Source organism: Blennius ocellaris (assembly GCF_963422515.1).
Source record: "Blennius ocellaris genome assembly, chromosome: 23".
Taxonomy (NCBI): domain Eukaryota; kingdom Metazoa; phylum Chordata; class Actinopteri; order Blenniiformes; family Blenniidae; genus Blennius; species Blennius ocellaris.
The window spans coordinates 17,353,290-17,368,611 of record NC_137672.1 but is presented as its reverse complement, the minus strand read 5'-3'; the positions used below and the strand labels follow the sequence as shown (position 1 = coordinate 17,368,611).

General features: G+C 44.0%; 2 protein-coding genes across 2 annotated transcripts in view; one reads left to right on the top strand and one right to left on the bottom strand.

The window, feature by feature from the left end:
• Window positions 1-6,698, bottom strand: part of col4a5 (collagen, type IV, alpha 5 (Alport syndrome)) — a gene marked incomplete at its 5' end in the record, with an annotated part of 39,592 nt that extends 32,894 nt beyond the window's left edge. Inside the window, one exon of the mRNA XM_080518794.1 lies at window positions 6,609-6,698. Coding sequence (XP_080374920.1) covers window positions 6,609-6,698 — 90 coding nt within the window. The remainder of the gene's footprint in view (window positions 1-6,608) is intronic.
• A 4,077-nt stretch (window positions 6,699-10,775) lies between these two features.
• col4a6 (collagen, type IV, alpha 6) overlaps window positions 10,776-15,322 on the top strand; it is a 108,593-nt gene continuing 104,046 nt past the window's right edge. The window contains exons 1-2 of the mRNA XM_080519176.1: window positions 10,776-10,827; window positions 11,053-11,098. Coding sequence (XP_080375302.1) covers window positions 10,817-10,827; window positions 11,053-11,098 — 57 coding nt within the window. The 5' untranslated portion in view covers window positions 10,776-10,816. The remainder of the gene's footprint in view (window positions 10,828-11,052; window positions 11,099-15,322) is intronic.

The following is a 15,322-nucleotide window of genomic DNA, read 5'->3' as shown; positions in this document are numbered from 1 at the left end:
GGCCTGGAAACGGCGAGCCAAAAACCAGAAAAGAAGAGGGAACCAGATGCCCTCCCACACCTCTCCGTGTTTTCTTTTTTCTTTTCCTTTTTCCCCTTCCTCCTCCTTTCTTTCATGTGCATGTGCTTTCAGAGCAAGTCAAAACACCATTCTGCCTCTTCTGGAGAGGCTGATGGCTTCAGTCGCAGATAAGCACACCGGTGTGTGTGTGTGTGTGTGTGTGTGTGTGTGTTATCGTTCTTCGCCATCGCACTCTCTCGCCGCATTGTGACGGTGCCTGTGACACGAGCAGATAGAGATGGTGGGGGGAAAAAAAAAAAAAAAATGGCGGTCACAGTAAACGAGTGGATTTTTGAATGAAGTTCACGAGGAAACCGGTTGTTTTAACCGTCTCGTCGCTCGATCGCATGTTTTCTAAGACAAACAAACATGGAGGTCAAAAGGTCACAAGTCAACTGCATCCAGAAACCGACACCATAACAACATGCGAACTCCACCGCAGCGTCAAATACTTTCCTCATAAACGGAGAAAAAAACAACAACTTTCAATCCATTTGAATTAAAAACGGACATAATAGAGGAAAAGAAACCCTGAACTCCAAGGCGTGGATTAGTTTCCTCTGAAGGATCGCCGTTCGCCACGCGCTTCTGATAAAAGAGAGATTATGAAGTGTTGCTACTAAAAATAGACATGGTCTTGTTTCGAGCTGTGACGCGAGTAAAAGTCCTTAACCTTATTAATAGAAATATGTATTTTAGCCTCGCGCTAAAGTTGAAAAAAAATACTTAATAAGGTAAGAAGTGAAGAATCTCATCTAATTCCTGAGTTGAAATTCACTGTTTTTGCAAAAAAAAGAAGAAAAAAAAAGAAAAAGAAAAATCGAGAAAAATCAAGAATCCTACTTTTTCTACGTTTGTTGTTTGAAACTATTTCAGAGACACTTTCCTTTGTAAGAAACGCTGGATTTATAATAAAATGTGCTTTTATGACCCGTCCATCTCCTCCCCGTCTTCTTTACTGTCCCATTAGAAATATACGTTAAGTTGTTTTTGTTTGGTTTTTTTTGTTTTTGTGGATTTGTGTATTGATTATTATTATTTATATTTTTCAAAAATACTTTAAGGAATATTATTTGTTCTTAAGGCACCTTGATATTTAATTGTATGGATGCTAATTAAGCAATATTTGTTTCTGTATTTCTACTGTGATGTTGTAATTTGCCTTGTTAAAGTACAAAAAACTCAATAAATATATATGTAAAAAAAAAGAAATATACATTAAGAGGCTATATAACCTAAATCAAGTTCACGTCTTTCCAGCTCGTAGGCGTATAAAATCTTACGTACGAGAAAGAAAGAGACGGAGGAGACGGGACGCACTGCGGGGGGTAATGAAAGCGGTGCTGAGTGACGGAGGGACGTAGAGGGACCCGGGGGGGGGGGTGGGGGGGGGGGGGGGGGGGGGGGGGCAGACATCTGTAGATCAGAACAAGCCTGTGATCTCAGACGGATAAAGAAACGCCACCGACCCGCCCTCCTCTTGTCAGAGCGAAGGAATGTGAAAACATACGCGACACGTTTCAATTTTTATCCGTCCGTCGTCGCTGCTGCTCGTTTGTTTTCTCTCACAGACTTTCACTTCCACACGTTTCACGCTCAGAGGATTCCTCTGTGTCGTCTTGACATTTATAAAGTCGTTTTTATTATTATTATTATTATTATTATTGCCGTTGAAGATAAACAACAGTTAAGAGACGACGTCCTTTTGGGAAACGAGGTCAAGGAAACGGGACGGTGTGTCTTGTGACTGGTCTGTGGAGGTGGACTTGTCAGGGAGCCCACTGGACACACACACACACACACACATGCACACACACACACACCAAGTTATAATACAAGCCATCAACACGCATGCAAAAAAAAAAAGTGTTTATAACACGAAGATTTTGCAAACGCATATTTTCCACATCCAACGATCAGACTCGGATTCAAGTTCCCGTTTTTTTTTTTTGTTTTTTTTTAAGTTGCGAAATGTCAAGTCTGGCTTTTCCATCAGCACCTGAACACAACACAAGCCCAAATTCCCTCAGGTGGCGCTCCAACGAAAAAACACATCCCGTGACTAAATCTCTCCAAAAGCTTGATTTCTTCGCCAAACTTCCAATAAAATCCCAGGAAACACACAAAAAGGTGTGTGAAGATCCGATTGCGCAGTTTATTCACGTTCCAAAGTGAGGGGAAAAAACGGTGCATTTTCTTTATCGGGAGAACTTTTAAAGCTTGAATGTTCAAGTTTCTAAAGTCTTAAACACTTTCTGCAGAGCTCCTCGTTGATTCGGGTCGGTGTTGAAGCGTCAAAGCCTTTTTTTATATCGAGGTGAACGACCCGCAGGGAGCAAAACGGGTTTATTTCCAATGATGCAGCGAAGACTGAAATACCGCTTCACGGGAAGATCGACCAAAAAAAAACCCCCGTCAGCTCCCTGCGCCTCTTAAAAATCTCTCAACCCTTTGGAATTTCATTAATTTGGTCATTAAATGTAATCATATCTCTCTCTACATACATATATCTTACCGATGAGGCAACAACGGGACGACTAAAGCCTCAGTTATCTGTTTTATGGGTCTGCTGCAGGTAAATCATTGACCAATCGTGGCGTCTGCCAGCTGAAGAGCACCGACGTCAACGGGAAAGAGATCGAGTTCCTAAAGGTGAAGTGTCTTCGCTGCTTGAGGACCACGGGAACGAAATCCAAAGCTGGTCGTCTATCGCGAGAGGTGGACGACCCGGGGACGACTGCGGGTCCGAGTGTCGGAGCGACAAAAGGCCCCAGGATGCGGAGACGAGCGCCGATTGACTGATCAGTTGGCGAGGGAGGCGATCGGCTGACCTCTCAGAGCCGACACACCAAACACCGGGCGGCGGAGTAAATAAAAAGGGGGGGGTCCTGAACAAACACGACATGTTTGCCCTCCTCTTAACGCTGAATGGGAGGGGGGGGATGGTAGGGGGTGGGGGGGGGTGACAGAGAGAACTACATCTCAGATCTAATCCGATGAATTTTTGTGGGTAGTTCCAAATTTCTGGTGAAGGGACGAGACGTAGGGCCGATAATGTGCTCATACTTCTATTACTGCCACTAGGATGAGTTGGTTCAACTGTGACCATCACTATTAACTCCTGTTTAACATTGTTAATACAACTACCACTGCTGCCATTACTTCTGACACACAGACTGATGCCAGTACTACTATGACGGAGAACTTCTCACGGAACCACCACCGTCCTCAATATGAATATTAGTACAACTGCTGCCAACGCGAATTTTAACTCCACTTGCAGCTCTCAAGCGAGGGAGGAAGCAGAGGAGGAGGAGGAGGAGGGATTGTAACGGATCGGGGTAATTAGCTCTCTAAACACTTGGTGTTAGTTCTCATTGACTTTTGTCCACCTGTTAATCCTAATGGCATCTGCAGCCCGTCGACACCGCCGTGCGACTCCGGCCAGGAAAAAAAACACACACAGGAACTCACAACCTGAACGTTTTGAGATATTTGACATATATATCTTCCCCCGTCTGTTTAGGAAGCAGCAGTTTTTGTCTAAACTAACAAGACGAAGATAGAATTTGCCTCCAGGAATCACTATTTTAGCAGGAGAAGGTGGGGAAAAAGAGAGATGGAGGCTCACGACTGAAAAGGAATCAGATTTTTATGGTATTTTAAGTCAATAAATATGCCGATTAGACAAGAACTTATGGCAAACTAATGTCGATACACTTCAGATTTTGCTTTTTTTATTTCTTCCCGCCATCGTTTAAGTCCGCGACTGTTGATCTTAAACATCGTCAAAGGTTTTCCCCACCACTATACAAATCCTGCAGGTGCGAGTGCTGCCTGAGAAGACAAGCTGTGGGGCAAGAAAACCCTCACGCCATGACTACAAGCTCAGTTTATGTTCAAATTAGAGGGAACCTTTCTAAAATTAACAGGTTTGCCGGAAAATGTCAATAACTTTTTTTTTTTTAAAGCTTTTTGGGGGAACGGTGAAGGGAAATATGGCAAAACAAACAAACAAACAAACACACCTGAGACAAAAATGAGGGAAGAACCAGGTAATGGTTGAGCCTCGTCTCGCTGCTTCACTGAAAGCGGCGGCGCTTTTCAGCCGCTGACATCACAGATTTATTGTCGAGGATGTTATGACTAACTAACCTTTTTACCACGCACGCACACACACACACACTAAGGGCAGACAGACCCCCCCCCCCCCCCCGCTCGACACAACTCCACCTGGGATGCGGGGTCACGTGAAAGGTGAGGGGGTGGGAACCCATGAAGGAGGGTGTGTGTGTGGGTGTGTGTGTGTGTGTGTGTGTGTGTGCACGGAAAAGCATGCATCAAATTAAACGTGTGTTTGTGGTTTGTGTGGCATGACGGGTTCAAAGGAAAGCCTCCAGGTATACATTACCGCTGAACTCCCTCACCTGGCCTGAATGGAGATTCATATCTGAGGATTAATATTGCACACACACACACACACGTGCACACACACACACACACACACACATAACTCAAATCCAATGGAGGTGATGTAGGAAAGTAAAAAAAAAAAAAACAAAGAAAAATGCTGGAAACTACATTCGAAGTGAATTTATTTAATGCAGCTCGGTCATACAGTTAAGCCATTTGGCTTGAATTATTATTTAAACTATGTGAAAAAAAATCTTATTTCTATTACTCTGATTTCTTAGAAGAAGAAAAAACGTTAAAAAAATGTAATTTTTACAGTGTAGAACTTTGAGCCCATTTTACATTCAGCCACCAGGGGGCGTCGGTGAGCGCAGTAGAAGTACTCAGGAGGAGCAGAAGAGAGGAAAAAGAAGTTTCTGGAGCAGCACAGCCTCGTTGTCACTTTCCTATCAAACAATATAACCTTGGCCTGAGTTCCTCTCGCAGAACGAGGCTGTGAGAAATGCAACAGCTGGAAGAATGAGAAAACTTACTTCTGTGCCATAATCTTTAACTTTGCATTCCTGTTTTTGACAAGAAAACTTATCACTCATCATTTAAACACACATTAATTCGCTTTTCCTCTAAAGTGAGGCTGCAACTCATGGAAATGTGGGGAATACACAAAAACTTTCCATTAAATTTCCACTATTTACTAAATAGTGATTCACTGTTCTACTACTTTCTATTGGCTTATTTTATTCAACTGTTTCGAGTTTAATTTTTTTTATATATGAGCTGTTAAATTACATCCCGGGGGGGAAGAATAACAATGACTGACTTGAGGAATGATGGATATTTCCCCTGACCTATTAATTTTGCTGTAGGCGGGTTTTATTGATCAGTGTTGATTGATTGATCAGATCTCACTGACAAATTATCCGTTTTTGTTTCTTTTTTTTACAATTTTGCAAACTTCCAGGTTCTTCAGGCCCAGAAGCTTCCCCCGGGTGTGAAGAGAGATGGATGGAGGCGAGAAGAAAACACTCAAACCCTCCACACTTATAGACTATAAGCGCGAGAGCGCGCGGCTCCTGATTGGCACGATCGCCTGGCGAGTGGGCGTGGCCACCGGCATGCAAAAGAGGCACTCATGAATTATTAACGAGGCGTGAATATTCAGCGACAGGGAGCCTTTGCTGGCTGGGAGAGCAGGAGAAATCTCACTTTTTGCACTGATTGATCGAGTCTGACGATAAAGCTGCTGCAAGTGAGGAGGGCTTTTGGACGGACACACACGCACACACACACGCACGCACACGCACACTCCTTGACTCATCAAGTCCATGTCGGAGGAAATCGTGTTGGAATCACAGACACTCGGGTTTAAGGATTTGACGCAAGCGATAGAACCATAATATCCAAAATACCAGGGTTTTTTTTACGCACACCTGCACATGAGATGACTTTCATATAAAAAATAGTAAATAAAAGAGCACATCCTCTTCTGGCGTCATCAGGATGTGACCAGACTAAATAACAACCCAAACACACTGACATCAGACTGTTTGGAGGGAGAACGCTGTGCAGGTAAATGTGCCGCGTCGCTCCACGCGCACGTCCTATATGTTGTTTTATTATTATCGTTTTGTTTTGGGGTTTTTTTCCAAAGTGTGTGTTGAAAGTCTGCGACATGCAGACAGAAGTGTATGAATCTCGTGGGAAGGTGGAAGGAAGAAGTGCGCGGCTGGTGCGGCTCGGCGTGTCGCTACAGGTTGCACGAAAACAGGGAGGAAGGAGAAACGTGATGCGCAGGGACAGAAAGCTTTCTGTCCGATCTTCCACGGAACTACAAAAGCGGATCCCGGTGAAGGTGCACACCGGGGTTTTTTTTGCCCCCCCCCCCCCCCACCATAAATAAAGCTCAAACGAGAGCTGTGCGCAAAAAGGCGCACGCTTGGTTTTTGCGTAAATGGATGAAGTTGTTACAAAGCATTCTATCTATTAATAAACTTCTTTGCGGCTGTGGAGCTACCACCACCACCACCGGCTTCAACCTGCGGCGGAGGGTGGGGTGGGAGGGGGGGGGGAAATCCCGCAAATCTCTGCACACACGCAATAGAGACAGAATTTAAAAACAAAAGGGCTCAACTTACCGCGGAGTCCGACCGCTGCACCGCGACGCACAGGGCGAGAAAGAGCAGCGGCACGGCGAGCTGTCGCAGGCTCTTCAAGTCTTTATTCATCTTGGGGAAGAAGGAGAAGGAGAAGAAGAAGAGGAGGAGGAGGAGGGGGGGAGAACGGGAACAGGGATCCGTGCCTGCGTTACCGCTGACAAACTGGTCTATTCGCGTGACATCGCCCCGCTCCTCTCTTTTGCACGCTCGCTCTCAGTTAAATAGGAATAAAAAGTTAAATAAAATAATAATAATAATAATAATAAAAAAGAGGGGGGGGAGTTCTCGGCGCGGCGGCTGCCTGGTGCGCGTGCAGAGGCTCCTAGTGGTCCTGGCTCAGGCACCGTGCGCCTCTGCAGTCCTCCTCTCCAAACTTTTTCTCTCCTCGACTTTGCAGACCTGCTCCACCGGATCTACTTTCCCCACGCAGCGGCGCAGTGATACCTCCCTTCTCCACCCCCCGACACCCCCCTCCTCCTCCACCCCCTCCTCCTCCTCCTCCTCCTCCTCCCACCCCAAACAAGAGAGAGGGGGCGCAAATAACGTGGAATCCAATCCGGGGGTTGGGCGCGCGCACCTGGACGCTGTCCCCCTAATGACGGCCGGCGCGTGCCACTGCAGTCCAGTTTGATTCCAGTGCGTTCCTTCATATATTAAACTTTTGATCAGCTTTATGTTAGGGCCTTGCGGATGGATATGGCGCCTTGCGCGCCTCTTTAACCGCCCGAGGCTGCACAAAAAGGTTTGACATTAAATCTTTTTGTGTGTGTATGTGTGTATGTGTGTGTGTGTGTGTGTGAGAGAGAGGGAAGGAAAAAAAAAATCTATATGCCCGGGCACGTTGCATTCTTCCAGATTATTAAAGGTCACATTCTCCCTTTTGACTCCTGACAGAGGGATGCTGCTGGCTGAATAGCAGCGAGGGAAATGAACTCGGGAGGAAAAGTACACAAGGGCTCCTTCTCGTTTCATTCCTGCACAAGTGTGAAGTGAGAAGATTGATGGACGAATTGATCCGCAGCTGCCGGGATGAAGTCAGAGACGCACGAGCAGCATTTGTCTCTCTTTTTAAAGTTGTGAAACATTGAACGCTCACGTGCCTTTCATAGTTCATGTTTCTCCCACATGGTGCTGACCCGAGTTATCCCACGAATTATTAATTTATCACGTCAGACATCAGAAGTTATGATACTTAATAAATAAAGGGGTTTTTTCCCTCCATTTATCTCTGGTAAAGCCAAAATAAAAGACACAGTAACACAATAAATGGCAGCTATTCCCTTAAAATGCAAAATATTAATTCAGACCAGCCTCAGTGCACAAAGACTTTTAGTACTTGTGCAATGTACTTTTGGAATATGTTCAGTTTTGCTTGTATTTTGGTCACTTCAGAAAAAGTTTACTTTTTGAGAACTTTTGCTGCTTTCAAATATGAAAAAAAATCTAATTTAATGTCAAGCCCTTAACACATACACAGATAACAACCAGCGTTTGTAGCATTAAAACTGACACCGAATATATTTTCCACCTAAAATTATCAATAAAAACACGACGGGACAACTCATATCTCCCAGTTTGAATTAGAATGAAGATTTCGCAACTGGAAGTAGTGTCGAATCCCCGAGGTGCTCGACAGCTTGTAAAGTAAAGTTTATAGATTGAGTGAGCGATGAAGATTTTATGGGCCCTTTGGAGGAGTGTTGGACAATCCCAGGTAGAATCCCTGTGGTACTCCGCAGCTTGTAAAAACAAAAGGTTGCAGATTCAACGTTACGAGCCACCACCCAGGTAGAATCCCCCTCTACAGGTTGCAAAACTGATGAAATGAGTGATCGACCTTCCAAAGGCTCTTTTTTGAAGAGGATTGCAAAATTGAAAATGGTCCCAGGGGGAATCCCTGTGGTACTCCGCAGCCTTTCAAACTACATTTGTCGATTTGAAGTGCGATAAACAAGGAATTGCGGTACTCAGACAGAAGAGGTCACAACTGAAACACAACCCAAAGTAGAGTCCCTGAGGTACTCAACAGCTTGTAATTACAAACTTTGTCGATCAACAGGATTATAAGCCGCCACTGGCTGTTTTTGCTGGAGAATTTAATGATTGAAAATAGTCCCGGGGCAAGTTTCCAAGTTATACCTGACAGCTTGTAAAGAAAAGGAATCGATTAAATGAGTGATGGACCTTCTCAGGCTTGTCTGGAAAAAGAATGGAATCATTGTAAATGGGCCCAGGCGTAATCTCTGGGGTACTCCACCGCATTCAAAGCCAAATTTGCAGATTCGAAGATGATTGAAACAAAAGTCCAATGTCGAATATCTCAACAGCTTGTAAGACAAAAGGTTTGTAGACTTGTGTGATGAGCCTTCTCTTCTCTGGCTCCTTTGGAAGAGGATTGCAAAAATTGAAAAAGGTCCCAGGTAGAATCCCTGGGGTACTCCGCAGCTTTTTCTCTTTTTCTTTTCTATTTGACTTTTAAAACTTATGTAATCAAAGCATGAGTTCAAACTACAAAGTGATATATTTAGTGGTTGTAGTGACCAGCTTTGGGTGATCTCTTAGGTCAAGTTGAACCAAAATAGAACATGCAAGAGCTAAAAAACAAAAAGGTCCCAGGTAGGATCCCTGGGGTACTCCGCAGCTTTTTTTCTTTTTCTTTTCTATTTGACTTTTAAAACGTATGTGATCAAAGAATGAGAACAAACTACAAAGTGATATATTTACTGGTGACAGTGACCAGCTTTGGGTGATCTCTTAGGTCAAGTTGAACCAAAATAGAACATGCAAGAGATAAAAGCAAAAATTGAAAAAGGTCCCAGTAGAATCCCTGTGGTACTCCGCAGCTTTTTTTCTTTTTCTTTTCTATTTGACTTTTAAAACGTATGTGATCAAAGAATAAAAACAAACTACAAAGTGATTTATTTACTGGTTGTAGTGACCAGCTTTGGGTGATCTCTACGGTCAAGTTGAACCAAAATAGAACATATAAGAGATAAAAGCAAAAATTGAAAAAGGTCCCAGGTAGAATCCCTGCGGTACTCCGCAGCTTCTTTTCTTTTTCTTCTCTATTGGACTTTTTAAAAGTATGTGATCAAAGCATGAGTTCAAACTACAAAGTGATATATTTACTGGTTGTAGTGACCAGCTTAGGGTGATCTCTTAGGTCAAGTTGAACCAAAATAGAACATGCAAGAGCTAAAAAAAAAAAAAAAAAGCAAAAAAAAAAAAAAAAACTCGTGAAACTTGAGTAACTCAGTGTCTGAGGGTTTGGAACAGAATATCAGGGGCTCAAGTATCTGAGACAAAAGTTCTTAATTTAATCAAATTCTGTATAAAACCACGTCATTTATCCACCAAGGGGGCAGCTACAAGGCTCAGACGTACACTTATCATGAATATGGAATCAAGATTCTTCAATTCCTTCTTTTATTTTTGTGTTACACTTCAATTTGAACTCTTAAATGATGGCTCCTCCGGTGCTGAGCTGTGATTGATAGGAGGACGAGAAGACGCATGTGATTTCATGAAGAGTTTTTCTTTTATGTTGCAGGTTTTGTTTAATTCCCTTTATTATTTTTTTTTCCTTTTTAATTGACACACACACACACACACAGAGAGAGAAGAGATTTCTCCCGTGTCGAACCAGACTCTCCCAGATGAACTCTGGCAGCGCAAAGCAGCTGAAGGTATGGAGGCATGAGTGACACGCGCTGGCCCCTCCTCTCCTCTGCTGCGCTGCGCTGCGGAGTTTGAAGCGCAACAAGCAACCCGGAGAAGCGCAAGCAGCGACTTCAACCGCTGCAACTTTTGGTGAGTTGGATTTAAGCTTGCAATTTCTCTTTTTCCTCCCTTTCTCTCTTTTCCCCCCCCTTGCCAATGAAATAAATTCCCCCCCTCTCTGCAATACCTGTGCGCCGGTTGCGTTTCGTGAAAAGCCGCAGCGCGTGTGTCTGTGCGTGTTTTTGGCGGCGGGACTACTTTGTGTCTTTCTCTTGTGTCTCCGGGTTTAGATGACAGGGGGGTTTCTTTTTTTTTCTCCTTTTTTTTTTTTTGTCCCAACCTCTCCTGGAGCCGTCGATGAGCGCGTTTGAGGTGCCTTGCTGGTGAAGACGAGGGGATCGAGCCTCGACCTGCGGTTCCCCCCCACCCACCACCACCACCACCACCACCTCTGCCAGTCGGCGAAAATGAAAATCCTGTAAGCACTCCTATTTTATTTATTTATTTAAAAAAATATTCATTTTATTTTGAAATCTCACTGCGTAAAGTTTGCGTAAAAGTTGTTGGGGTTGGTGTTGCGCCCGAGCGGCTTTGGAAGATCCAAACACCCGTGCGCTTGACTGAACCTGCTGGAGGAAAGAAGAAAAAACAAAAAACAAACAAAAAATCCGCATTAACGGTGTTATTTGTTTGTGTCCGGCAGGTTGTGTGTGATCGCGGTCACCTTGGCGCTGGGCTCTGCGCAGGGAGTAAGTGCTATTTGTTTACTATTGCTCTCATTGAGGTGAAGTGGCTCTCCACTCAGTTTATTTGGCTGTTTCTTTTTTTTATTTTATTTATGTATTTGCAGCCAGCAAATGATGACACTGCGTATTTCTCCTGCCTGAAATAGAAAAAGTCTCAATGAATCAAGCAGATATGGTCACACCAGGATGTTAAAGTTGATTTTTTTTTTTTTTTTCATAAAAAGTCATGAATTTGGGTTGTATTTCGTGTGGTTACGCTTGATGTCACGTGTCCTCCATGCGTCATGTTGTGGGGGATCCTCAACCTGCAGCGTGAGGTGTTTTAACATTCTACACGTTTGTCTTGATTTTATGTTTTTTTTGTTTTTGTTGGAGTCATTTTATTAACATCCACAACCTCGTGTATGTAAGCTGCTGCAGCACTTTTGTTAAAATCTCCAAAACCACTTAGATTGTTGTAAAAAAAAAAAAAAGAAAAAAGAGAGAGGTTTGCCTTTATAGGTCGCCTGAGGAGGAGGAGGAGGGGGGGGGGGGGGGGGGTCTGGAAAAGCAGTTCATATTTAAGTGGGCCTGCTCACATTGATTTGCAATTCAAACCCCGCCCCACTAATGAATATTTAGCGGTGGAGGAGAGGTATTGGGGAGACTCGCAGCTCCAGGCCACACCTTCCCGGCGGCTCCAGGCGCACCGCCTCCCTGGGAGGTTTCCAGGTCTATTTCTGGGGTGTGTTTTCACCCACTCGTTTCTCTGAATCCACATAAACCTTCTGGATCCGCGAAAACACGAAACATGAAAACTCCGGAGCGAAACACTCGGAGTGCACTAAAGTCCTCGGTGCACGAAAACTAATATTTAAACCAATATTGGGTTTGTTTCAGCTTGTGACTGTGCTGGTTTGATTTCCATTGCTGACGGGTTACACTTGACTTCCTGCCTCGTCAAAGTTAAAGTTCTTAAGGAACGCCAGGGAATGTACACAAATGCATTTGTCAAAATTGAAGCCAAAAACACTTGTTAAAAGTTCTTATCATTCCTTAAATGCACTTTTTATCTCTTAATCTGAGTGTACCGCTCAGTGTTTGTTACAGTGGCGTTCAAAGGAAAAGACGCTTTGATCTGAAGTCAATCCCCAGGACAGTGGGTGTGAAAGTATAGCATGACATGAAACGCTCATTGAGTTTCCCCTCAACACTTCCCCGTGGCTCACGAGCAAAATAAAAAAAAAAAAGTGAATTCCTGTGCATTTTACTTTTTGGCGAATTTACATTTTTCAGGCACTTTTCAAAGCAACGTCCTCATTCAGAGACAAAGCGACGAGCTGAAATCGCCTCACTGGCCTTTATGCTCTGAATCTATCAATTACATGCAATTTAAGGCAGCGTCTGTGTGACATTAAAGCAGGACCCCCCCCCCCCCCCCTAAAAAAAAAAAGAAGCTTCCTGTGTCTCAATCGGGCCGACGGAGCTGCGTTGACTTTGAATTGCCTCCTCCACCCACTCCCCACCTCCCCGTTGTAGATGTGTGTGTGGCTGGGATGTGGGGTGAGAGTGAATGAATGAGTGGCAGATGGGGGGTCATTGGGTGGTCCGCTCTTTCATGCCGCTGCTCATCAGCCCCCCCGGGGGGGTTCAGAGGCTGATCTCGGTGTTTGTGGCTCAAATAAAATGAGGCTTTTTTTGGCTTCTGTAAACCAAAAAGGAAGAAGAGACCTTTATCAGGCGGCAGATAAGAACAAACACGCTTGTTTGTCTCCTCCTGAAGATAAGAGTGGCAGAGCGACGGCATGTCAAAATATGATCCCGCTTCTCCCAGCGTCCGCGAATCCTTCTGAAACCTTCCAGTTGTCCTCCGAAACCTTAATTCCCAGTTATATTCCCAGGTTACGGGGGGGGGGGGGGGGGAAATCCAACAACTTTGATGACCCCGAGTTCAGATAAACAGTTCAGTTATGCAGTTTTTCTTATGTTTATTTGAAATTCTTAAGTACGATTTGCGATTTGTATCGTCACAGGTTATATGTCGGTGTAGATCGTCGTCTCGCTTCATTATTTCAACATGGCGTCACACGACGGGCCAGAAACCAGAAGCACGAAAATCAACAAGAAATGACGTAAAAACAAAGGGAACAACTGCTCCACTTTTATTTTGAAGTTTTGGTGGCAGTGAACACAACAAGTGGTCTTTACTGCGTGAGTCCATCACTTGTTTTAGCCAATTTATTTCAGTTTTCAAAAGAAATGCAGCTAAAGAGTTGCTCCCCATCTATAACATATGTTAAAAAAATGTTTTTTATGAAGCTCAGATGTTCCAGCGACCATATTTAGGAGCTTTCATTCGACATTTAAACGTGATTTCTAAGCAACAACACGTTTTTTTCCCCCCCCCCCAATCATACATGAATCAGCAATTTGAAGTATTTGGAGTATTTTGGCCCAGCGATCACACGTCTCTTCAAGAATCTGACACCTTCGGCCTGTCGTCAGATATTTTTGGAACATTTCACCCTCGGGAAAATATACGACGTGACTGGAAAGGCCTTTAAAAAAAAAGAAAAAAAAAAGCGTGTGTTTGGGAGAACATGCAGCGGGAGCATCTGTAGGAGCTTCCGTACGGTTTGTCAGGGGCCGACGCAGCTGTTGGCGCAGGGAAAACATCGCACTCAGGTGAGGAGGAATGGCGAGGAGACGGGCGGGCGCTGTTATAGGGGAAGGAGTCGGTGGTGGTGGTGGTGGGGGGGGAGGGGGGTCAAGAAATCATGGCGAGATTAACGTTTGTTTTCAACAACTCGCACACAAATGTAGACGCTGGCAGTTTGGTCACAGGTGTTTCTTTCAGGGGGTGAATGAATTCAAACAATCTGTAATCTGGGATGAGTTAATTCGTTTTTATTACTTAAATGATCCGTGTTTGTCAATGTTTGATACACAGGCCATTCAAGAAATGGCACCTAAATCCATTTGTTTCCATGTATAGGTTGGTAAAAGTGGCATATTTGTGATATTGAAATGAAATCAACATAAAGGACTTTATTTTGCAATAACGTCGACGTTAAATATCAAGAAAAAGGCACATTTATATCGTACAGATGCAAAGAAGGGGACAAAATGTTAAAAAAAAAACATACTTGAGTATGTAATATTCTATAAGATGAATTAAAAGAAAACCTATAGGAAAGACGCCACATTGATTCTGGGCTTAAGTCTTTTTTTCTTCTTTTAACTTTATTTACATTAATGGCTTTTAGTTGGCATTCTCCCACAATCCAAGCACATTTACTCTGGATTTGTTTGTGTTTTATTTTTCTGTGTGCTCGCCTCGTGATGGACGATCACATTTACATTATACAGTATATAAATCCAACAACGTGTTTTTTTCACCATTCGTATGAATAGAAGATGAACGGATGGAAGTAGTGGTTCGAATTTCCCTGAGCGGCACCAACAAGTTAAAAAAGAACAAAAAAAACAGAAGAAGAACGTAGAAGAACCTGCAAGAATCAAACATTTGATATTGTCGCTTTTCATGCATTGTTTTGGTCGGAGAGAGTCGGTGAAACCTTAGAGGAGCTTTTTCTTGTTCCAGTTCTAATGGAAACCTGATGCAAAGAGATCGTACTCCTCTCCTGTATACCCCCCCCTCCTCCTCCTCCTCCTCCTACCCCCCCCCCCCCCCCCCCCCCCTTGTTGAATTCCTCCAGAGCTTGGCAGGACTTGTCTCCCACTCCCTGCAGGTGGTTCAGCCTGGAACAATTCCAGAAACCCTAAGTGAAGTGGCTGATCGCTGCTTGATTTGTGGTCACTGGACCCTCCCCGACACGGCACTGCCCCCCACCCCCCCCAGCCTCCCCCTTCCCCTTTTTCCCCCTCCCTCATCCGATCATTACCCCCTCGTGCCCCCGGCCTCGCCCCTTCCGATCGCTTCTGCCCCCTTTTGCTCCGGCAAGTCAGGAGCTTCCTTGCTGATTGATTTGTGAGCGACTCCCAGCCGAGACACCAGGTTCTGGCTGCACTGTGCAACTGTTGAATTTAATCATTTCCAATTAAAAAGTACATTTTATTTTCACATATATTAAAGTTACTGGTAATCCTGATATCATCCTGAGTGGGTCCGACTGGTAAAATAATGTAGGAAGTCTCTTTTTGTTTTGAAATTTACAACAATCTCATCCTAAAACCAATTTCAATGAAACTTTCCGGTGGAAAATTCAGCGAAATGTCCAAACAAAC